The 24,234-nt window shown below is 38.3% G+C and overlaps 1 protein-coding gene across 8 annotated transcripts in view; it reads left to right on the top strand.

Moving 5' to 3' along the window:
* Positions 1-24,234, top strand: part of MECOM (MDS1 and EVI1 complex locus) — a 528,509-nt gene that overhangs the window by 246,366 nt on the left and 257,909 nt on the right. For all 8 annotated transcript variants that reach the window (XM_010976323.3, XM_010976321.3, XM_031450805.2 and 5 more), the window contains exon 2: positions 9,509-9,846. In XM_010976323.3, the coding sequence (XP_010974625.3) occupies positions 9,509-9,846 (338 nt within the window). The remainder of the gene's footprint in view (positions 1-9,508; positions 9,847-24,234) is intronic.

Here is a 24,234-nt window from a genome sequence, read left to right as displayed (position 1 = left end):
CTTTTACACTGAAGATACTGTATTTGCCATAGGGCCAGAGCCCAAGCTGAAATCAGCCAAATCAAGGAACTTTCCCCACAGAATTGCTTTAAGAGCAGAAATCATTGTTGTCTTTGTCACCAAGGCTTGTAAGAAAAAGGACCATTGTTCATTTTCAAATAAAACCTAATTTGACACTGACAAAATTTCCTTCTTTTGGGCACTCTCTGCTCCATATTAAACTAAGAGGTATGGTTAGGTTAGAGTTCTATTGCTCGTTCACATTCCTTTTTATCGGCAAGCCATTGCTACAACTCCCTCTTCTGCCAGACATGCATAATTATTTTCTTTTCTTTATGTAGGACTCCTGGCTATAAGAAAGCTCTTCTGTTTGGTAGCAAGAGGAAGGGTCTGCATCAAGTCTGCTGTGAGAATGAATTTGAACTTACATTTACCCTGTTTATTCAGTTCTCCTGCATACCTGTCTTTGTTTATTAAATGGTAGAAAGTGGAAGGCAATCTCATTTACTTTTTGATCTTCATCTTTTTGGGTTGTTTTGAATATTTTTACCCAGTTTAGATTAGAATTCAGTCTCCTTGCTACAAAATATCCCCCTGCCCCCCCTGCCACCGCCCCGCCTTCCTTTAACTTGTAGCTCCTGAGTTTTGGTCTCTCTTTTGGAGGCAAGAAGGAGATCTGCCAAAAGCCACCAAGCCACACTTAGGTAATTATAATAAACAAGTTGGGGCTCTCATTTCACATGCAGAGCTGGATGAAGCAGAGCTGTGGTCAAAGGGACCCCAGTGGCTCCTCCATTAGCAAGAGCACATTAATGCACCCTCATGCTCCCCCTCCCCCCCTTTAAACACTTTTTTTCTTAAAGGAAGCAAATCAGGTCACTCTTTAGCATGTGAAGGGCTGCAGCTTTCTTCTGAAACCACCATCAACAACATAAACAAATTAGAGGTAGTAAACCACACATTCTGCCCACATGTAAACCACAGTCCTCACCAGAGGGCAGTCTACTTAATGTGAGAATAACAGCCCAGTTTTATAAGCCTCTACTGGGAATAAATTCCAGTTTCACTGGTTAGAACCAAGTTAGGCAGCCAGAGTACAGTCTCTCCTAGGTTACATGTTGGGAGAGACCAAACCAATTCTCACAGTGTCTTTCCAGGAAATACATTTTATAAGCTTCGGGTACGCCAAACTTGGACCATCCTTTGGTTCTCATTATGTAGAACTGAGATTGCTTGGGTGGAATGGACCTGAGGCTTAACTTGTCCAATGTGCTTATTTTAGGGATATTGAAACAGAGACCCCTTCAAACTGCAACTCTCAGGCTCTGACTCCCAAAGGTCACTCTGGGTATCGGAGACATGTTGCTGAGTTCAGACTTCCATGTCAGGGCTGGTGCCACTCCTGCTTTTCCTGAGTGCCAATGGTGTAGTTTACAATCCCCCTACTTGATCCATATGGGAGTTATAAAATATTCCCTATACCTTCCTGATGCTGATATGCTTCCTTTCCTGACAATGGTTAGTCCTCAGCTAATGTGTCCAGCCCTAAACTAATGTGTTCCGTCATCAGTAAATTCCTGCCTGTGATAGTCTTTTCTTAAATACCTGTTTAAACAGTAATTTAGATAAGAGTGTCCCATTTGTGTGCAACAGGAAATGCCTGCCTTCTTTTAGATACGCTGGCAAATAATTACTGTAGATATGGCTTGAATACTGAAAGGCTGTACTCTGGTCATTTCAGACTGCCTGAGGAGTAACCACCCAGTCTGCTCCGACATAATTTCAAGGCATTTCTGCTTTACTCTAAACGAATCTGAAGGAAAATCACTTTGGGGATATAAAAAGCTTATGAGAAAAGCCATCAGGTCAAAGGTTGCCGAAAGTCTCTTAAAAATTTGTCTTGCTAGAAGAGAGTCAAGGCACATAGTTATAATGGAAAAGAAACACTATCTGATATGTGATAAGTCTGTTCTTACCTGGTCATTCCAGTGGGTATTGGTGATCACGTCTCCCTTAACAACAGAATAAGCCAAACATTAACCAGGTCGTGTTTTTCCTTGGAGTAGTATTCACAGAGCTTTAATGTCTTTATTTTAGCTGTTTTAGGTTCTGTAAATAGACACCAAAGGGCTTCACTGGTACCTCTACTATGAGTTTTCTAATAATTTCTTTCCATAATCCTTCTTAAAAAGCTTAGTTCCATTTCTGACAAGGAACTTTTGGAAGCGGCCAAACCCAGTTCATAAGGGCTCAGAAGCTCCTAGTTTAATTCACAAACCATACTTGTTCACTGAAATGTCTGTGAAATTCTAAGGAGAGTGGAGAAACTCTTAACCAGATTAAAAATCCCCAGAACCAGCAAGAGGTATGCCGCAGTCCTGTGAGAAAGAGAAATGCTTGCCCATTGATTTGGTCCTTGACTTTCAACTCATATGGTACTTTTTGCCATCTTCCTCACTTGTCTCTCAACACTTCCATTCTTTTGGGGTCTTTTTGACAGCCCATAAATAAAGTACTTTTAGGAAACACTGGGGGTGGGGGGAGTGCCATAAGGAAGAAGTGGAATATGCTGGTACAAGGAAGCAGCAAATACTAGAGGTGCGAGGAAGCTTAGAAGTTCATTTAAAAAAATTCCATGTGCCAAGCCATGTTGATACATTACTTCACAAAAACAATGGTCTCCAGAGACGTGGATTTATAAATGCACTCTGGTGTCAACAGATTCTGTGGAGGTCTATTTTCTTCTCACCCCACTCCGGAGGCAGCACATTCTGAAGACCACGTCCATCAGCAGCCTCCATCCTATCAGATGTCTCTATTTTCTCAGCCTGTACCTCTGGACCCTGACGACGGTCCTTCAAAGCTAGCTCATGTCAGTTTTCTGGAAATTCATTTTCCTTACTTTTACTAGTTTCCCTTCTTCCTTTCATTGGGATCTTAAATTTCATGATCTTGGGGCCATTCTCACAGAATATTCTGCTGGCCAGTTCATAGCCTCCTTCTTTGTTCTGTTTGTGCATCTGGCATTACTTGGGCTCCACCCTTTCCCCAAGCCCGGCGCGCGTTTATACATTGTGTTGCTGGTTGCAGAAGAGCTGGCTCCTGAGGTCTTCTGCTTTCTCACCAAACAGGCTGCAGTAACCGCTCTGGAATTGTCCTAACAAGGGAAGAAGAGCACGTCCGTTTGGAATTTTGGAAGGAAATTGATGTCTTCCCCCTCCCTCCCCCGCCCCGCTGTAGCAGGCACCGACTCATGGCCTCGTGTTCATGTGCTCACGTCCTACCAGGAGGTCCCTGGTGGGGCTCTGAGGTTTGGCAGCGCCGCCTCTCCTCGCGGACCTGGGCACGCATCCGCAGCTCTTAGCCACGTGTAATCCTTCCTGTCTGCTCACAAGTTGGGCACAGAGTACTGGTGTTTGGGCCCACCCTCTTCTTTAGTAGCAATTAACCTTTACTACAGAGCTTCCTTTGAAGTTTGCTCATGTTTTTATTACAAAACTGCAATGAGGAACATAATGGGGGGAAATGTCTAAATTTCTGAGTTACCTAATCTGTTCAATTCCCTCGCTGGGCTCCTCCTGGCAGTTGTTTCATGTAGTTATGATCTCAACCAGTCTGCCTGAGATTTCAAACCATGTTTCTGTCTCAGCCTATTTTTAAGATTAGTGAGCTATTACACACGCGTGTGTGCATACACACTACAGATGCACACTGGTGTGGCTATTGTATGCATATATGTGTACAGCTGAATCTGTGGAACTGATTTCTTATTTAATGTCTATGGAAATGTCTATGATTTCTTGTTTAATGTCTTACTTTATAGTCAAACTATGTATATATGCTTTTAATGTTAATATTAAAATCTATTTAGCTGCTAAACATTTTCTATCAATGAACTCATGTGAAGAGTAGAGAGGAAAATTATTTATGTTAATATCACCAATGATTATGCTGAGTGATAAGTATTATGACGGGTACTGAATGCTATTAATGGTGAAACTTAGGATTTTGAATGGCATCTGCCTGGAAGATTTGCAGTTAAACTAGGCAGAGAGGCCAAGTGAAACAAATGGTGAGTTATATAAAACTCACAAAAAGAGAAGGTGTTTTAGGCCAGTCTTGCAAATAAGAACCAAAGAATTATGAGTGAAATGGCGTTTTGGTTTTTTTTTCCTAGCCTGCCTTTCACAGGAGCTCAAATAAATGCAATCATTTTTCTCTGCTTTTCACTCAGCAGTAAATCATTGGTAATCCATGACTGGTAGAAAAGCAACTATGAAACTCAAAGAAAATACAAGACAATCTTTTTTTTTTTTTTTTCCTTAGGATGGGTAAGGACTTTATAAGAAAAATGTAAAAATCACAAAGGAAAAATAGATTTCATTTCATACAAGTTAAAAATTTTATACAACAAAAACCCCATTAAAAAAACAAATGATAAATGATCTACCGGGGAAAGTAGCAAAAACTATATCAAAGGGCCCATTTCTTTATCATTAATAAGACAGACCAGTAAAAGCCCAGTTAAAACTGGACAAAAATAATGAATAATTTGTAAAAGAAGAAATAGGAATGACAAAGAAAAATATTTAGTCTTAGGAATCACTGAGTGTGAATTAAAACAACAATAGATATATATTGTATATATTCCATTGTATTAATAAATTTTAAAAACAAGACACAATAATAAATATCAGTATGTTGCTAGGGGTATAAGATGGTATATACCCCTGAGAACTAATCTGTCAATACTCACGTAATACTCTTACAGGCATCTAAGCTAAGGAAATTAAAGTGGATGAACATAAATATTTATATGAAAGAATGTTCATTTCAGTGGTATTTATGGTATCAGAAAATTAGAAGCAACATAAATAAATACTATAGAAATAGTTCACTTTATTGTGGATTTATATTACAGAGTACTCTGCAGTAAGTAAATATAGTTTAGTATTTTTAAAAACATCAGGAAGTGTTCATAATAAGGTATAAGGTGAAAAAACAAAACTGTTCATGTAGTAGGACCACAATTTGGGAAAAACCCAACAAACTCTAAAGCATATCTTTAAAGAAAAAAAAGAAAGCAAGTTGCCCAAGAGTTAAAGGGAAGACCAGATTTGAACACCTGGGTTCTGGTCTCAGCTGACTTTGGATATACCGGTTAGCATCCCTGAGTATCAGGTTACACCTTTGCAAAATGGAGAATTATTCTTCTCATCATAGTTTTCTCGCTGGATTGTGAGAAAGTATAGATACATCTGTGGAAGTTATTATTATCAGTATTATTTTGCAATTTCCTCTTTGTAGATTCTGGTATGTTTTCAAAATGCAACTCTCCTCAAGTGGAAGCCTTACATTAGTTATTCAAAGAGTCATAGAAATAAGTACAGTCTGGCACAAGTGTGGCCTCTTGCTTGATCTCCGGGGATATTAGAACGCTTAAAAGTTGAGTTGAAGCAGTTGATTTCCAAGAGTATTTCCCACGTCATTTGCCTCAAATCCGACAATAAGCTTGTCTTTCTGTCCCCATTCAGTTACTGACACACCTAAAGGATGCATGAAGCAAATTCCAGTAGCAGGCAGCTCCACTCCAAGGGGTTACAAGGGCTATTTATCTTTATGGGAGCACTGATGTATATAGCACTTCTTACCTGATACTTACCCATTGTAAATGTGCCCAATCTGTCAGTATGATAGCTGAGCAATGCTTTAATTAACTATAGTTATTGCTCAAGAAAAAGATCAGACAATTTTTCCCCAATAACAGAGATTTAATGGAGATATGATAATTGAGGCAGTTTGTCATTTAGATGAAATGTTTTAGCAGCTTTTTGGATAGTTCTTGAATAATGTACATGGGGGCATGAGTTTACTTTGGTTTATGCAAATATTCAATGCAGTGTGATAAACTGCATTTGCTGTTGAAAATTTCATAACGCTAGATTACATTGAAATGTTGTTGCCTGTCTTGATATGTAAAACTCAGCAGTTTTATATTTCCATTTTTTGTCACCACAGCCCTTTTTATGTTTAATTCAGGTGATACTAGATTAAAAGTGGCTTGAAAACAAATTGCCTGAGGTTGAATATACATTTACTGGCTGCATGTAGATGAATAGGACTGCGAGTCTTTCTGGTGGACTTGCTTGACCAGTAGAAGTTGTTCTTTAGGTTTAATTGGAATTTTTTGCCATTGTAAGCAGAACTGCATTCGGGTTTTAAATTCAAATTCTTCTGTGCAGCAGCCTGGGCACACATGTGTATTTTGTCTCCACAGGAACTGAAATCCAAACGCACTCACTTAAAAATTATGCATTGGGAAAGCTTGTGTGTAACTCAAAGGTCATGGGGTCAGCTATGCCAGTGGGAGGGCCCAGATGGGTTTGTCTCTATCCTTTTTTAAGATTTGAGATCACTTTGATGGAACTGACAGTATGACTAATTTAACTCTTTGAGGAAATAGGGGAAATTTTACTGACCTTTAATGGATAATTACTGGAGGAAATAGTTCTATTCATTTGTATGCATTTTTGTTCTCTGCTGCTTAAATGGGTAAGTCTATAGATTATACAGTGTCTTCCAATTTTTAGCACTTTTCAAAAAAACCAAAATCTTTACAATGGGTGATAAATCCCTTTAAGAACCTGTAAAGTAACTCTACATTTGCAGTAGTTAAATGTTACAATCCTAGAGAGATGTCTTTATATGTTTTTAGCTGTATCGAGAGTGCCAGTGAACTTTTGGCTCTCAGGTTGAAGTGTAAAATCTTCCTGAAGGATAAAATTAGATAGATTTTATTAAGGGTGTTTGGACCCTAAAGTATACTTCTCTAGTAGTATTTCTTTGGGACATTATTAAAATTGTTTCTTTTGATATTGGGTTTGGAGAAAAGTTTGTAACCTGTAGTGTTCCATTTCTATGGGTTTAAAGGTGCTTTTCAGGATCAAAATAATTTCCTATATTTGGTAGAAAAATATTGGTTTGATTTAATAGTTCAGTAAAATTATATGTTAGGTGAATTATGTATTTAACAAATATTTATTAAGCCCCTTTATGCAGATCATTTGGAGAATTTCTGAGAAGTGTGAATTCTGAGTCAAAGGACTATTTCCTAGTTTGAAATAAAAGAATCATTCATAGAAAACTCTAAGTAGCAATGTGCAGCATTATTTGATTATCAGAGTGAGGGAGGAAATTATGTAAAAATTCAAAGAAAGGGGATACTTATGTTAAATGGGATGACGAAGAGATAAATTACGAGATGACATGGAGAATGACCTGAAGTTGGATGGGCAAAGGGGCAGAGAGAGGATAACTGGGCAGGAAGAACTACAGAGGAAATGCTCACTGAGCTCAGAAGACAGAGATAAGCTTATTCTGACCTGGGGGCTCCTACTGAGGCATGCTGAGAATAAGCGAGAAAGGGAAAATGGTTTTCAAATGGGAGCGATTTTTATTCCAAGCCCAAGAACTTTAGATTTTACTTGTGGATGCTGGGAATTGTTGGAGGCTCTTGCACAGGAAAGTTGATATGCTAGGAAGATAAACTCAGCAGCATTTTACAGGCTCAGTGTAGAGGGATACTGGAGAGAGGGTGGAAGTCTGGAGACCCATTTAAAGGACTGTTAGAAAATTCAGAAAGGAAAATATGGTCTAAAAGAATGGGATGAAGGTAAAAATCTTTCAAGAAGAAGGGACAGCATTTAATAACTGAATATATTGAGGATGAAGGAGAGAAAATGCCAATGTTATTTTAGAACCTTGTACATGGGGTAACTAGGGGAAAATACTTTTAATGGAAATGGGGAAGTGGGCAAGGGACTCAATTTGAGGGTGGATGATAGTGTGCAAGATTTTGGATATGCTGAACTTGAATTATAATGAGCTTTTTATGTTGAGATCAGATGTCTCATAGGAATAAGGCTGAGTCCTGGAGTTTGGTTCTATGCTTGGTTTAAATGGCATTATTTCATTGTTTGAATCAAGAACCAAGCTCTTCATTAGAAAGATACTTTTGCGTGTAGAATCACTTTGCATTTCACAAAATTTTGAGAAGAATCATACTTGATGGACGTTTGTTAGTAGGTGCAGTAGTTAATTAATTTCCATAATGAATCAGAGAAGGAACTGGGGGTAGAACTCGGGTTTTTTACCTTCTAGCCCAATAAACAATCTTGGAAGATTTTAATAATCCATAGAACTGCAAGGTTGGTGGGATCTTAAAGGTCATCTAGTCTGGTTATCAACTTGAAGCTATGATTCCTCTTAATTCATGGCTATCTAGGCTATATAAGAGCCCCTATGCTGGGGAACTTAAAGTAACTCATCTACATTTGGATGGTTCTGATTGAAATTTGTCTTCTTGAAATTTTAACCCATTTTTCTTAGTTCCCCCACTTGAAGGTCTGTAAACTGAACAAATTAGGTATGACTCTCAGTCTGTGATCCCAATGAAAACATATATTTATTTGCTTTAAGATAATTAAAATCCCCTTCAACTGGTGGGAAATTCAAGCTCAGTTATTTTTTGTTATGCATCTTCCCACCCCCAAATTTTATAAAGATCTTAAGGCTGATATAGTGTGGTCATTTACTTCAGGTGTGGGAGCTGTGCTGCTCTGGGGAGCCCTTAGAATGCCAGCGTCCGGACTTCTAGTTATTCTACCCTGCCCTTCCCTTAAAGGTCTTGCCACCTCCCTCAGGGCACTGCTCCATGCAGAGGCCCTCTGATCACTAAAATTTTTCAATCCGGAAGAAACATACTTTTTGGTGCACCCCAAGACAACATCTTCTCTTTTTCTCCTCTGGAAAAAATTTACTTGATTTCTTCAATGACTTTAGCTTTTACAAATGCCCAGAGGAATCACTAGCATCATGTAAATTTAACTCTCTGTTCTGCATAAGTTACTGAGGCGAGGAAATACCAGGGGCTTGGTGATGTGTTTGAAATGGGAAAGGGAAAACAGAGAAAGAACAAACATAAATTAATATTCCGATATAACCCTACCATATGAATTTAAGCCTTGTTGCGCATGGCAGCCTTTGGAATCTTTGATGACTCTCTGACTCTCCTACAATGTAGTCCAAGAGACCTTTGTATGATATAACTTTGCAAGACATTGTATAATGCTATCAATTCCCTGTTTGGCATGGTTTGCAGGGTTGTAGGCACACGTATGTTTACTTCTTATCTCTACTTTATTCATAATAATAATTAAGTTACTGATTGTTTCCCAGCTGGATAATAGACTGAGCTGACCTGTGAGAGTACTGACAGTTAAAGAGAGCTCATTTGATTTATGGATTCACCACAGATAAATCAAAGAGGCAATAATCCCTCCCCACTCCTTCATCTGTGAATAAGAGAGATTTTAATGCAGGCCTATTTTAACAATGGTCTTCCCTATTTTGTCTTTAAAGAACAACAACATTATGAGGTGAATATTGAGATAGGAATTCTGTCTCTTCCAGATTAGCAGGAATTTATGAAGTTATTCTTTATTCACAGGTAATGAGTGTGTATATGGCAGCTACCCTGAAGTTCCTTTGGAAGAAATGCCAGATGCAGATGGAGTAGCCAGCACTCTTTCCCTCAGTATTCAAGAGCCATGCTCTCCAGCCACGTCCAGCGAAGCATTCACTCCAAAGGAGGGCTCTCCTTACAAAGCCCCCATCTACATCCCTGATGATATCCCCATTCCCGCGGAGTTTGAGCTTCGAGAGTCAAATATGCCTGGAGCAGGACTAGGAATATGGACCAAAAGGAAAATTGAAGCAGGTGAAAAGTTTGGGCCTTATGTGGGAGAGCAGAGGTCAAACCTGAAAGACCCCAGTTATGGATGGGAGGTAAGAATATATTTTAATATATTTTTATATATTATGATGTGTAATGAAGAGATTACTTTTTAAAATGTCCATGAGATAAGCAAATCCATTTGTTGCAAAATGTCTTCAGATAGATTTTTAAGGGTGAATCTCTCTCACAATTTCACGGCTTGGTAGAAACAAAGTATTGCTTAAAAGTGTGGCAGGAGAGAAAGGAACTCAACTGATGAGTCAAAGAGTAGTATCAAGTTGAAAACATACAAAGGAAACAAATACAGTTTTTTAATTAATACGACTGTCTGTACAGTATGTGGCACAAGCAAACAAAAGTCATCCTATGACATTTATTGTATTTTATGTTTTCTTTTTTTGGGAGGTGGGGCTTGGAAGATTGGAGGAAATATTTGTTTTCTCCCTTTTGTGGCTTTGAGTTAATTTGGTTTTACTTTCATTCTACATGTTTATTTTGCTCTGTGTTCCTCTGATATATTTTGCCCCTCTTGTGATAATCCTGCTTTGATTCTACATGTTTCCAGAATGTGTGTACTGTGCTGAATCCTGTGATGATTCTTTATAGTCAAATTGATTTAATGAGTAATTCACACATAAAGATGGCAACAAAAACAATATGAAAATCAGTCGCTAGTTTCAGCCGTTCTTTTCACAGAACCCCATCTGGAAGTATATAAGAGTGAGTAGTTATGGTCTGATTACAAAATCTAAACAAATTTTATTTCAACAAGGACAGGTAATTATGTTATTCTTTGAGTTTATAATTTTTATATAAATTCAGTATATATATTTCCCATTTATTTTTATAACTTGAAAACTTTTGTGGTTAAATCACAGTGTCGTAATTTCTGGAATATCTGATCTATATCTGAAAAATTTGTAGGCAATTTCTATATGGGCAAGAAAGTGTTTTTTGGAGTTGTGATTGGCCTTTGGTTTCACAGTATTTCAGTTAGACAGAAATCAGACAAACTAGATTTATTTTGGTATGTTCTTTTAATATTTATGATCATTAATAGAATATCTGGTTAGCTTTTAAAATAGAAATAAATATGCAGTGCCTTCAGGACTTAATTTCAACTTTTTGTCCCTTTGCTTCATATGCTTCCCCTTATGAAATCTGCTCAAAATGTCATAATAAAAATAATCCTTGTTCAAATTCTGAAATGCTAAAAGTTAAGATCTGGATTTGACCTAATTACAAGTGAGAAATCCTTCCTTAGTTTTATTCTTAGCCACAACTCCGGTGAAGTTGCAGTTTAGCTACATTGCCTCAAGACGTGTCTATTGATAAGAAATTTTTAAAAAATCACTGTAGCATTAACTGATATGTGAGTTGAATACGTTTTAAACCAAATGCGTACAAACTTTACGTCATTATTGTTCACCTTAAAATAATGGCTATAAACATTCTACTAATAAGTAACTCATTAAACTTTTATTGCAAAATCTCTAGAGTTAAACAGCAAGTGCAGTCCTGCTCAAGATTATCCAGAAGGCTTGGAATAAACCAAGACTTAATAATGAAATCATTTTGCAATTACAGGGTTAGTAAATGCCGTTCTGTGCCTCTTTAAACAGGATACCTGTAGATTCAGGGATGAACCTAGGGATAGTTCTGCATTTAGAGGAAATTTAAACATAATTAATTTTTTTGTCCTTGGACTGAAATGTCTTCAGTATATACCTGGGCAAATGCTTACCTTGAGAAGTGTAAAATAATTCTTTTCATTCTGTCAAAACTGAGTTGTATTGCTTGGTGTTCAAGATAACTTTATAAATAGTTCATGACTCCGGCTAAAGATCACCCATTTCCTCTCTCTTCTTCAAGAATTCAGTTGATGGTCAATTCAGTGATTTTCTTTAGCATTTTAATGGTCACCCTTGCTTTTGAGAGTGTGGACTGTCTGCTCTAGATGCCACAGAAAGGGCTTTTTTGGTGTGATATTGGCAAACTTGTTCTCCATGGAGGAACAGTTCAGTTCTTGACTTTAGTGATTTTTTTTTAGTCTTACCCTAGTTAATACAAAATCCAATTATGAATAACAAAGGCCTTGCACAAAGTCATCTTACCCACTCTCATGTGCTCTTTTTAATTGTTGTCCTGTCGTATTTGCCCTCTACTGTAGCTGATTCCTCTGCTGTTTGATTGGACAAATAGTTGTGATTAACTAGTATGGCTTCTCTTTTTGATACTCCTTCATTTTTAAAAATGGTGAATTGAATGAGGAAAAGAAGCCTCTTAGGCCAAAGAGAATAAATATGAACGGGGGAAATCCAGATTCAGCAAATTCTTGAGTGCCTACTATGCATCAGATTCTGTGCTAAAAGTTTCCTTGACAGAAACCCAGGCTATCAATAACTGAACAAAGCCTTCCTATCTCCTGTACCATCCTTTTTCTTTTCTCCCTCCAAAGCTCCCCTCCTTGTGCATTTCCTGTATAATAAATTGCATTACCATCTGTCCAGTTGTTCGAGCTAGAAAAGCAGATCATCTTTGACTCTACTCTCTTTTCCCATGGCAACCCTCTCTGATTTATAGTTCCTATATTCTATTAAGCCTCCATTCTCTGCACACACTGGTCTCCCTACCTGGGAAATCTCTTCCTTCCCATCCTTAGCAAATTTCTATTCACTCCTCAAGTTCTCTTCTTCCATGACACCATCCCTGACCTTTCTAGTCACCATTCAGTCCTGTTTAAATTTTGTCCCACCATAGCACCAGGTAAATTCATACTAAAGAACATAAAACATTGTGCAGTGTCCAAATTATTTGTCTAGTTTCCCCAGTAGAGCCAAATTTCCAGGAGAGCTGGCATTAGCTGTAGCCTGTAAGTACAGTATCTTGCTTGGGTTCTGTCTGTGGTGTCTGTGGTGTCATCTAATGCTAACAACTTTACCTGAAATACTCAGACTGGATTAGTCAGCTCAGGCTGCTGTAACAATAAGCTGTAGACTGGGTGGCTTAAACAACAGAAATTTATTTGCTCACAATTCTGGAGGCTAGAGGTGTGAGAGCAAAGTTTCAGCTGATTTTGTTTCTGGCAAGAACTTTTCTCCTGGTGTGCAGATGCTGCCTCCTTGATATGTCTTCACATGGCCATTCCTAGGCGTGTGCACATGTATGTACACACAAGCATTGAGAAAGGTGAGAGGAGGCGAGCGCTCTCTGGTGTCCTTCCTTCTTATAAGAACACTAATCTTATTGGATCAGGACCGCACCCTTATGACCTCCATTGAACCTTATTTACCTCCTAAAGGCCCTGTCTCCAAATATAGTCACATTAGAAGTTAGATCTTCAACATATAGATTTGGTGGTCACTCAAACATTCAGTCCATTACACAGATATTTAACAAATAATTGTTCAATAATGGAATGAGTGAAAGAATAAATGGAAGGAAGAATGAATGGATATAGGATTATGTTACTCTGAAAGAGATGGCAAGGACTGAAGGCTGAGATAGGTCCATGGAAAAAGCTAGAATCTGGATTTTAGAATATGGAATGAAGTCTTAACTCTGTGCGATTCTAGGGGAACTACTCAAAGTCAATTGCTTCTAGCATTTTTATTTGACCAATGGGCTGATAATAATTGCCACACATTGTTAGTTGTTATATACTTATAATTAAGTAAAGAGATACGGGAGTCTCTCCAAAGAAAGTTTTTAAAAGAGAAAGATCAAAGATAGTATTGTAATTAGGCCCCACTTTTATGAATCCTATTTAAATAATTTTTTAAAAGTTGAATATATCTCTCAAACAGGGCACTTTTGAAAAGTAATTTAAGCTTGTATTTTAGAGAAATAAGATATTTTTTAAAATATGGTTTACAGATCAGAATATACAGTTAGGTAAAATTAAGCCATGGACATCAAAAACATCATTTGTATGATTTCTCCCAAACCAGTATTGATTTGATAAAGAAAAACTTTAGAAATAATATTAGAGTTTGGCAGTGATTTCCACCTTGCATAGGCATATGACTTGTCTCAAACAGAAAGATGTTCAAAGACTGGGGAGTGCTTGATTGTCTCTAGGACCTGAAAGTAATCAATGATTGAACATTTTTTCTTAGGTTTAGAAATTTAGAGTTACGGATTGAACAAAGAATAACTTTAAAAGTTCTGCTTGTTCAAGATGAGGTTTTCTCATATGTTTCCTTCTAAGGATGACCATTATGTGATGACATAGGACCTGCATGGCAGAGCAGGAGGGAACCGGCTTCTGGAGGGAGACTTCCCGGGCTTGGATCCTCCTCAGGGTTCCGTGTGCTAGTTGAATAATTTGGGAGAAGTCACTAAATTCACTGACCCTCCGTTTATTTATATGTAATATGGTGGTAATAATTATACCTATCCAATTAGGGTTGCTGTGAAGGTAAAATGTGACATTGTGTGTTAGAAGTCTACTAAAGAAACTTCCACCTGGGAGAAGAGCTTAACAGGTGGAAAGCAACAAGAAAAGCTTGGCTGAAATACAGCTCTAGCCTAGGGTCATTAGGTAGCGTGAAGGCCAATGTATATTTTACTTACTGATTTTTATAAATGATGCTCTTTCTCCCACTTTTCTTTCCTGCAAGTTCAGTTATCTTCAGAATGGTCTAATTATGTGCCTCTGGGTTTATTTGAAAAGGAAGCACTGATTGTTTCCTAACTAACAATTAGAACAACGATTCAGGAGGGATTCATAAATTTATTTTTAAGCCAAAGAGTTAATTTGGGTGGCATATTTTTTTAATAGTCTGAAATGGGTGATTGGAGAAGGAAGGTGAAGTTCTGTTTCTTCAGAATATTGTCCTTTAGCACATTTTGTTTGCCTATGTTCACTGTCATTGGCCATCATAAAACTCTGCAAGTGAACATAGGTCAGTTGATAGTGCACCTATCAGGTGCCAAACTCTCTGTTGTATCCATCTCACCCAGAATTGCTCGAGGTTACTTTGATTGGGTAAAATACCAGGTATGAACTTGGCTTTTCTTTTTCTCCCCTCTAGCATACACATATTCAGACTTAGAAAAATAATGACATGAGTGGACAGCAAATTTCTCTTATGTTCTGTTAAATAGATGGGAAGAAATAGTGGAAAGAGATTTTACTGGAGTCAGAAATTCATTAAATAATTTTGATTCAGTGCTTTGACAATACATTATATTCTAGCAATGTAATCCTGAAATGTGATATTACAATGAAAGTGTGCCTCCCTATGTCATTGAAAAAGAAATAGTTCTCACATGTGTAAGTTTGATTTTGAGTTCTGCGGTGATGCCTTACCTGTTAAAACATGCAATCTATATGCTAACTGAAACATGGATATCCATTAAAACAACAACATCATCATGCTTTCAAGATACCTAACAGCTGAATTCAGAGTCAAAGGCTGACAATCAAATAATGTTTGGTAATAAAAATGGGGTAATTTAGGATTTTAGAGATATATACCAGGTATCTTTGAATGGCAATATTTTTCACCTGTTTCTCTCTAGGTCTGTTTGGGCCAAAAATGAATTTTATCTGGTTTGGCATTGTTTTCAGAGAAAATGCTTATTCACTAGTGAGAAAGCAACTTCACTTGACAAGTTGCATATCCTTAAAGCTAGATAACTAAGTGAAGACTTTTGTCTTAATAATTTTGAAATGAATTGATTCCAACAGAATTATTCTACCAATTATCCAAAAGATAACTACCCAATATCTTTAATGGGTAGTTAGGGAAGAAAAATATATTTAATAATAAATGTATAATCCCATAAAACCTTACATTACAATTTATTAGATTTTTGCAATATTATTTAAAAGATGGCAAATATAGTTTGGATATTCAGTTTTACTTTGATAATTAATTTGAGAGGAATTAAGAAATAAGATAATACTAAGAGAAAAAGTGAGGCTTAGTTAATAGGACTCTGAACATGATTGTTACGGGGGCCCAAGAAGATGTTATAGATTCTCTTAAGCATAATGAAATCAGGAAAAGAATATGCAATTAATTTTATTCATCTTGTGCTTCCAGAATACATAGCAGAAACTAAATCTCTGGTTGTTAAAAGAAAATAGAAGTTTACTCTTCTGAAGCACCATGAACTACCCCTAGTTTTGACCTGGGCTCAAGAGGGTTCCTCCCTTCTGATCTGAAGAGATCAGAATCCCATTACCTGCACCCACACATGCTCTGTCAATCAGAGGCTTGTCCATCTTATACTTTCTTCCATGAAAAGTATTGATGAAGTTCACCATGTCTACTCATCTTATTGCTGTTTTGACAACTTCTAGCATTCCCAAAGTGCAGTTGAAGATGTGGGCAAGTCTAGTATCAAACATTTTTTAAAAGATCCCCCAATATCAAGAGTTTTTTGTTTCACTTTGCCTGCCTTGGTGATCAGCTAGAATTTACATGTGAATCACTCCTTTTTCAAAAGCATATTGGGTGATTTCTTCCAATTGGAAGTGTATCCCACAAAATAGACCAGGATGAGTTTCTTTCTTATTTATTCACTCCCCATGGCTGCATGATTATTGCTTCCCTCGTTAGTTTGTTGCTAAGTCGATAGTAAAACCCATGGGTTCAAAACATGAAGTGTTCAAGAAAGATCCTCTTTTAACAGATTTGACAATTGGCTCTAGGATTTGGTTAGTCTGGGGGCTGAGATTCTTTATAATGCTTTGTTTTTCTAGAGCACTTATTTGGGAACACTGCCTCACACATTCTGTTCTCTAAGCTTTTTCCTTGAGGATAAGTTAGGAAGCAGTGGGAAGCAGTGAGAAGTAGCTGATTCAGAGCTATCTTAGAAGGATCAAAGAGTTGGTTCAGCTTCTGTGCTCCCTAGTTTGTTCGGTGTAGCAATATTGAGAGAATTTTTTCGAGTAACGTTAAATAGGTAGTCTGGAGAAGTGGGGACACTGAGAGGATTTGTACACTTATTTCATCAGTATTTTTTGATGAAGTGCTTCTCTTTATACATAATTCTGCCCAGGAATTTTAAAAAATGAATTAATATGTCAGCTAATTACTGAAAATTTAGTTAATAAATAGCATCCTTATTTTTGCTCTGGCATATCTTTTGGCCTTTCATGATGTAGCTGAAGCTAAAGTTAGGTCGAATAGTGTATGCTTTTAAAGAATGTTTTCTACGTGATAATTAGTAGGATTGTCAAATCCCCAGATCACAAAGACCGAGAAGTGGTGAGCTATCATGACATAGAATGATAGAAAGAGACGTGTGTGTGGAGCAAATAGATACCAAGAGCTACCTGTTAGGTTGTCATTTCTTTTAAGTCTCTATTTGACATAACAAGATTTTAGTACAGCATGAGAAGTTTGACAGTACCTTTGATGTAAAGGGACTTTTTCTTGTACTGATAGAAGGTATACAAACGTTATAGAGACATAGTTTGCTTCACTGAGCAGCTCCACACCACAGTGTGAGCTGGGTCCACATGACCAATGGAGAAAGTCTGAGAGTTTCTCCGAGGAACCTTCATGGCCAGGAATAAGGCAAGCAAGTTCAAGAACAATTAGAAGTTTATTCTATGATTGTTGGTCATGTCACCTACTCCCAGTATCTACTGCTTCCAGATGCAAACTCTATCACATTATTAAGCATTATCCCATCAGCTTTCAGCCCAGACTTTTATTCCACCAGTTAAATGCTGCCTGAGACACAGAAAATAATTTATACCTCTCAATGGAATTTTAGGAAGTCAGTTGTAGAACGTCATCTGATACAGAAACGATGTCTCCAGAACTCACTCTGCACAACCTTACACACACATACACAAAAAAATACATATGCTTTCTTATGTTTTTTTAATTGATTGGTTTGGAATCAATTTTTTTTGATTGAAGTATAGTTGATTTACCATGTTGTGTTAGTTTCTGGTGTACAGCATAGTGATGAAGTTTTATATATATTCTTTTTCATATTCTTTATCATTATAGGTTATTACAAGTTATTGAATATAATTCCCTGTGCTAGACAGCATTACCTTGTTGTTTGTCTATTTTAAGTATAGTAGTTAATATCTAAAAATCCCAAGCTCCTGTTTTATCCCTCCCCTCCCTTTCCCCCGACTGGTAACCATAATTTGTTTTCTCTGTCTGTGAGTCTGTCTCTGTTTTGTAAATAAGTTCATTTGTGTCATTTTTTAGATTCCACATATAAGTGACATCATATGATATTTGTCTTTCTCTGTTTGACTTACTTCACTTAGTATGATCATCTCTAGGTCCATCTGTGTTGCTGCAAATGACATTATTTCTTTCTTTTCTATGGCTGAGTAGTTGGAATCTTAATTTTGGATTTGGATTTTGGGTCTAAGAATTTTGGATGTTTGGCCCTGATACTTTCTCTGTGTGACTCATATAAAGTTGTGTGTGACCCACCTCCCTTAGAAACCAGTAATAAGCAAATCTTTTTCAGAAACATCAAAGGGGATTTTGTTTATATTGTCCTTTCTCCCTATGTACCCCTGTCATCCACTGTCTTACTCTTTCACTATCTCACACATCCAGCAGGTGCTGCTCTCAAAGACTCTCCCCTCTTGAACACTATCCTCATAATCCAGGTCTGCCTTTCTCTCTTTCTATATATATAATAATATATATATATAAAATTATGTATGTATTATATATAATAATACATGTATATAATTATGTGTATATGTTATGTATACAATTTATATATATTATTATATATATAAAACATTTTAAGTCATATAGATGAATTTACTCAATGTGGACTTTTTCCATTCTAGTATTACCTAATAAAGGTTACCTAGTATCTGGACTTGGCTGGTAAACAAGGACCCAGCCGTGGATCCAGGACAAAAAGTTCCTTCCTCCCTGGGGGTGGGATGGGCAGAGGATGATGATTATAGATACTTGTGCTCTGAAATCTCTCTTGTTCCTGCCACATCCCCACCGAGAATTTTCCTTGTGCATAGGAAATACGCCTTTCTTTTTTGTGGCTATGGTTGTATTTTCTCTGACTTGTATTTCCTGTGACTACTGGCCAGGCAGCTCATGTCCCAGATCCATGAGAGGTGGGTGCCTCTGTGCCTCCTTCCGACTGGCTGGCAGTGGTATTTTTCTCTGACACTGCAGCTGACCTCTCAGGCTCCCCAGGTGTGCACGGCATGGCACAGAAACCTCCACTGCCTGGCAGCAACAGGTGTGGATGATTTGTGTTTTCCTTTTTTTCATTTGTTTAGATTCTTGTGGTAGGAATTCAGCAGGTGTGTGATGGCTGCATAGAATCTCCACCCTGGCACAGAGGCCAGCTGCCCTCAAAAAAAGATGATCTTGTTGGTCTCGCAACACTGCCAGCTTGAATCCCTGTTTTCCTGGAAACCTCACCCAAAGGCAAGACAATGCCTAACCGATGAGTTAGGATAACTTCATCTCAATAGATGAACCAGAAGAGTCTCCTTATAGGCAGCAAATCTACAGGTAGGAGCAGGTTACCTGGCCCTGCCCTCCTGGACTTTTCTTCTTTCTTCCTTTCTAACTTGAGCTGGTATCATTCCAATTACAGGAAAATGATAGGAAACCCTGGGCTTGGTTTGCAAAGAGATATAAGCCAAGCCAGGATGATGTTGTTGATGTATAAGTTTCTGCTCCTTTGACTGAGACTAAATGTAGGAGCACAGGTGGAGTGTGGTTCTTGGTAGAGTTCTCCACCTTCCTGCGATCCCCTCAGGAAGTCACTAATCCTGGGACCAATCAGTTCAGTAGAGGGCAAGGTTAACTTGGAGCTTACCCCAGACCATGTGGAGCTTTAGTGAAGGGGTAGGGGAGGTTAGCTACAGTGACACAGAGGGAACCAGGTAGTTAGAGAAGGAGGTAACCAAGAGCCATTGCTGTCAGTCTGTCAACACGTGGTCCTGGGCCGTCAAAACTTTCCCTCTCCTCGTCCTCATTAACCTCTCAAAGATTTGCACTATGGCTTGCTTCTCTTGGCTGGTTCACGATAGCTAAAGAAATAGATACATACACCTTAGATTACTCAGTTTTTCCTTGTCACAGACCCTTCCCCAGTTTTTCTGTAGAGACAAGCTTGGAGTTTATTTGATGTCATTGTTACTCACATGCACATAGTATAGATGGGTGTTTTGAGGACAGGGGGAGGCCACACAGTGATTGGCTGTCTGGGCCCTATACCTCTCTGGATGTAGACATTGCTCATCTATTCCCTTTAGGTAACACGTGGCAGAGGAGGATGTGTCTCGGAGGGCGGCAGATGGGATCTGTAAGTCATATTGGGGAAAAGGGTGTCGTGTGTGAGTGTGGGGTAGTCAGCAGACCAGGCTCTCACCCCACATCTTAGCCTTTCACAGTGTAGATATTTATATTAACATACGTCTGATGGAACAGCACTAGCTGAAGAGAACTGGTTGTCATAATCCAGAGAAGTAAACATTAAACATTGTATGAACCCTTAAAATCAATTTTACAGCTGTTATACTTTTGTTGTGGCATTTCATATGTTTGTCTTTAGCTGTTGCTAATATGTTATTTTAATCACGGTATCTCTTGATAATCAAGTTCTTCTGTAGTAACAAATAAGTAAGATTAAAGCCCTTTCACTGAACTCCAGGATTGAGAGTGGTCAGTCATATGTCCAGAAATTGATTAGAACTTACTTTATATCCAAGTCAGTGCCCCCTTAAGAGATGGGGAGGGATTAAAAATAGCTCTTTTGCACAATGGATGATACTGAAAAAGAAAAAGAATTATCATTGTGTTTAATAAGGGAACTGACAAGCAATCATAATTCTTTCCATTAAGTAAATATGTTAGAAAAATTTATTATGAAATGACATATTATGCAAGCCAGGAATCAAAGATGACATCCTTGCATTAAATACGGTAGATGCCATTAAGGAAAACAGTCAATATGTCACCAAGCCACGGCCTGTAAAAATTAAATTGATTTGGTAAATGTAAGTAAGATAGATCTGTTTGCTTTCATCATCAATTTTGAGTGGGTGAACAGGTGATGTCACCAACCTGGGAGCGATAAAGATGCAGGACCATCTGGAAAGGCAGGTGATGAATGGGCAACTGCTTTTGGATAGTGACAGTGCTATGGTACTTTGTCACTTGGGATGCAGTACTTAATAACTTTTCAATACCATCATAATAAATTTCACTGCCTTATTAATATAGAAATGGTGAGTTATTACTGTGATGGTGATTGTAAATAACTGGAGATGCAGCCGTCAAAAGCTGATTGTTTGGGCATGTTTCTTTAAGCAACACAGTTGACTCGTGATAATCAACCTATGTCTCTACCAGTAGAGTTTATTGCACTTGTCAAAGGAAAAAGTAGTATTATTCAAAATTATATGAAGTCGTAATAAACAAGTTTAATATATTATCAGACTTTTCCTGTAAGTTTCCAAACACGACGCAGTAAATCATTTTTAATAATGTCTTTTCATGTAAAAAAAATGTTCTTATACAGTAATAATGTCCTTTCCTAACTGTTAACAAAACAGTCGACTTCTTTGTGTTTTAAAGGGTAATTTTATTTGTACTTTTCAATCATTTTCTTTTGCAAATAAAGAGCTAAAAGCGGGAACCTTAGAACATTTCGTTAACAAGCTCGAAAGTTGCTGAGTACAGGCCATGTCACACGTCTCCATTTTAATTGAACAGATGTACTTAAGAGTAAACCACAGCAAATGAAGTACAGACAAAATTATAAACATGTGTCACTAAGAAGCAGGCAGGAAAGAGCCTCTGATGAGCATCTGTGTGTATTTTATGAAGCCAAAGACTGCCACTTCATAAGTTTGTCACTGATGTCTCCAGTTTAATGAGGAGAAACAAAATCTGTAGATAGGTGTAAGCTGAAGATGAATTATGGGATCAATCACTTAGCAGCATTCAGGGTGTCTGCCGTCGTGCGGTGGGAAAATAATTAGATCTGGGATGCTGTTCGTCTTTCTGTCCCGGGTGTTCAATCTGGGATGGAATATGGTAAACCTTCCTCTTTTATGTCACTGTGGCCTTTATGTTGTTTCTTGGCCAGGCTGACTTTTAATTCTGACATTGTCTTTCAGGCTGCCGTCTGCCAGCCTCTTAAATGAAATGCCTCTCCACCATTTCTATTACTGCTGAAAAGAGAGCCAGCAGTCTATTAACAGGCAATAAAGTTCAGGAAGCCCAGGACTCATTTCTTGGGTCAGAGGTGAAAATTGCATACGAAATGAAACAAAGGTGGGCCTTGATCGCTCAAGAAGCTGCACCAGAAAGCACACACGTGCTGTTTGCCAGAAGTCTCCCACTTAAAGGGAGAGGAATAATCGTAATAATGCTGGCCGATGGAGTTAAGTACTCAGTTGAGAGAAATTATATCAATCTGACAAATACAGCCTTCACAGGAGATAAAGTCTCTAATGACCTTAAATGCATATATTTATCATTTAATTCAACAAGCCGATTCCCTTGGGCTTCTGACCAACGACATTTCCCCGAAAGTTTAGAAATTTTTTACTCGCCCAGAGAATAATGGCCATTTGTCAGGAGGTTCCAAAGCTAAACACAGTTGGAAGCAAAGAACAGGAGGGGGTGGGGGTGGGCGGGGAGAAAAAGGCTAATCGAGTCTTTCCACCTCCGAGAATATTAATGCGAAGTTTTATTGCTGCCGGGGCTGCAGTATTTTGTGGCTGAACAGTAGGTGGCAGACACTGTAGTGAAGAAATGGGGAAATTTTAATCTAGGCAATTTTCATCTGATTTCATTAACTTCCAAATATGTCACCTGTGTGCACGGCGCATTACTTTGCAAAAAAATAGGAACACTAAACAGTTACGAAACGTGCTAGTCGAATGTGGAAAAATCAAAAGGACCCTGCAGAAATAGCAGCCAAAGGTCTAACGTTTCATCAGGTAAAGTGTGTGTGAAACAGGAAAGCCCACAGAATAAAGGGACCCTTGTGTACGGTGGGCTTTCCCTCACTGTTATTCTTGGTCTCCAGTTGATGAAGTGTATTGGTGATATGCACGAAGCCTGGCGACTCCTGTATCTCCCTTTGTGAGACTGTCCTTGCCTTTGTTCGTGCTGTCAGTCAGTTGTTCTTTCTCATTGGGCAGCCACGTTGGTAACCACAGGATCTACTTGCAAATAGATTTCTGTGAAACCATATTATCCTGCAGCCCTTGACTCCTTTTCCCCGCCCTCCCCCCTTCCCTCGACAATCTGGCCATTCATGTGGCATGGCTCCCTGGCTTCCTTCTTTGTCATCCATCAAGTGGTTTGTGTTTCAGCGAGACTGTGTGAGATAGTGGAGGGAAGCCTGGCCTGGGTGCCTGGAACCTGGAGTTCTTGCTCCAGCTCAGACTTAGGACCTTGGAAGAGTCACCTGACTGTCCCCTCTGTCTAGGTCTAGTCTAGCTCTGATTTTGAGTTTTTGGGTGCTGTCTCATACACCAGCTCCTTTATCCTCATGGACATGCTCTGTGCTGTCACAGTTTTAGAGCATTATTATACTGGGGCCTATGCACCTTGGGAAGGATACTAAGTTAAATTAAGTAGTAAAGAGATGCTTGTTTTACAGTTTCTCTAGTTGTATTAAACTGGTATAATTGTGTTCAGTAAACTCGAAATCAAAGCACATTTGATATGTGTCTCTTTTTGAAATTCATGTTTTAGTATGGAAGGCAGCTTAAGGCCAAAGCCTTGTTTTGAAGGGAAAGTAAGTTGGTTAGAGAGATTCCATTCCTAGCCATCTTGGAAAAGATACAGGTATAAATTTCATTCTTTCCCTGGGGTATGACTTAGTTCAGCCTCAGCTGTATACTAAGGCAATGTTAAAAAAATACCATTTGGTCCTGTCAAATATAATGTAAGTGTCGTGAGTTTGTTTCTTAAAAAAAAAAAGGCAGTATAACATAGGGACTGCCAAGTGCATTGGGTAATGAACTTGGTTCAAATTCTCCACCGCTTACTAGCTTTGTGACCTTGAACAAGCGCAAAACCATTTATTGTCTCAGTTTCCTCATCTGTAAAATGGTAGTACTGATTGGATCTGCCTGGCAGGATTTTTACGAAGGTTACATTGCGAAGTGTGGCAAAGGCTTAGAGTAGGGCTTGGTATGCTGTAGTAAGCATTTCAGAGCAAACTGGTTTTTAACAGTCTTCATTAGCATTATCATTCCAAAGTTGGGGATGCCCTTGCATCCTTTCTTGTGAAAGCAGCATTGGGGAATTCAGTCTTTGAAGTTGGAGCTCTTTGGGATGGCAGAGCCCCCACATCACAGAAAGGTGTCTCCTTTCTAAGTAGCATGGGCAAGTCACCTTCCTAGAGCCAACATATTCAGAACACTGATGGACGTTTAAATGGTTCTTCTACTAAAGACTCTGGTGAGCATTTCTAAACAGTGCAGAGGAAGA

The sequence above is a fragment of the Camelus dromedarius genome, chromosome 2, assembly GCF_036321535.1.
Source record: "Camelus dromedarius isolate mCamDro1 chromosome 2, mCamDro1.pat, whole genome shotgun sequence".
Classification (NCBI taxonomy): Eukaryota; Metazoa; Chordata; class Mammalia; order Artiodactyla; family Camelidae; genus Camelus; species Camelus dromedarius.
This window is presented reverse-complemented; position numbering and strand designations above follow the sequence as displayed.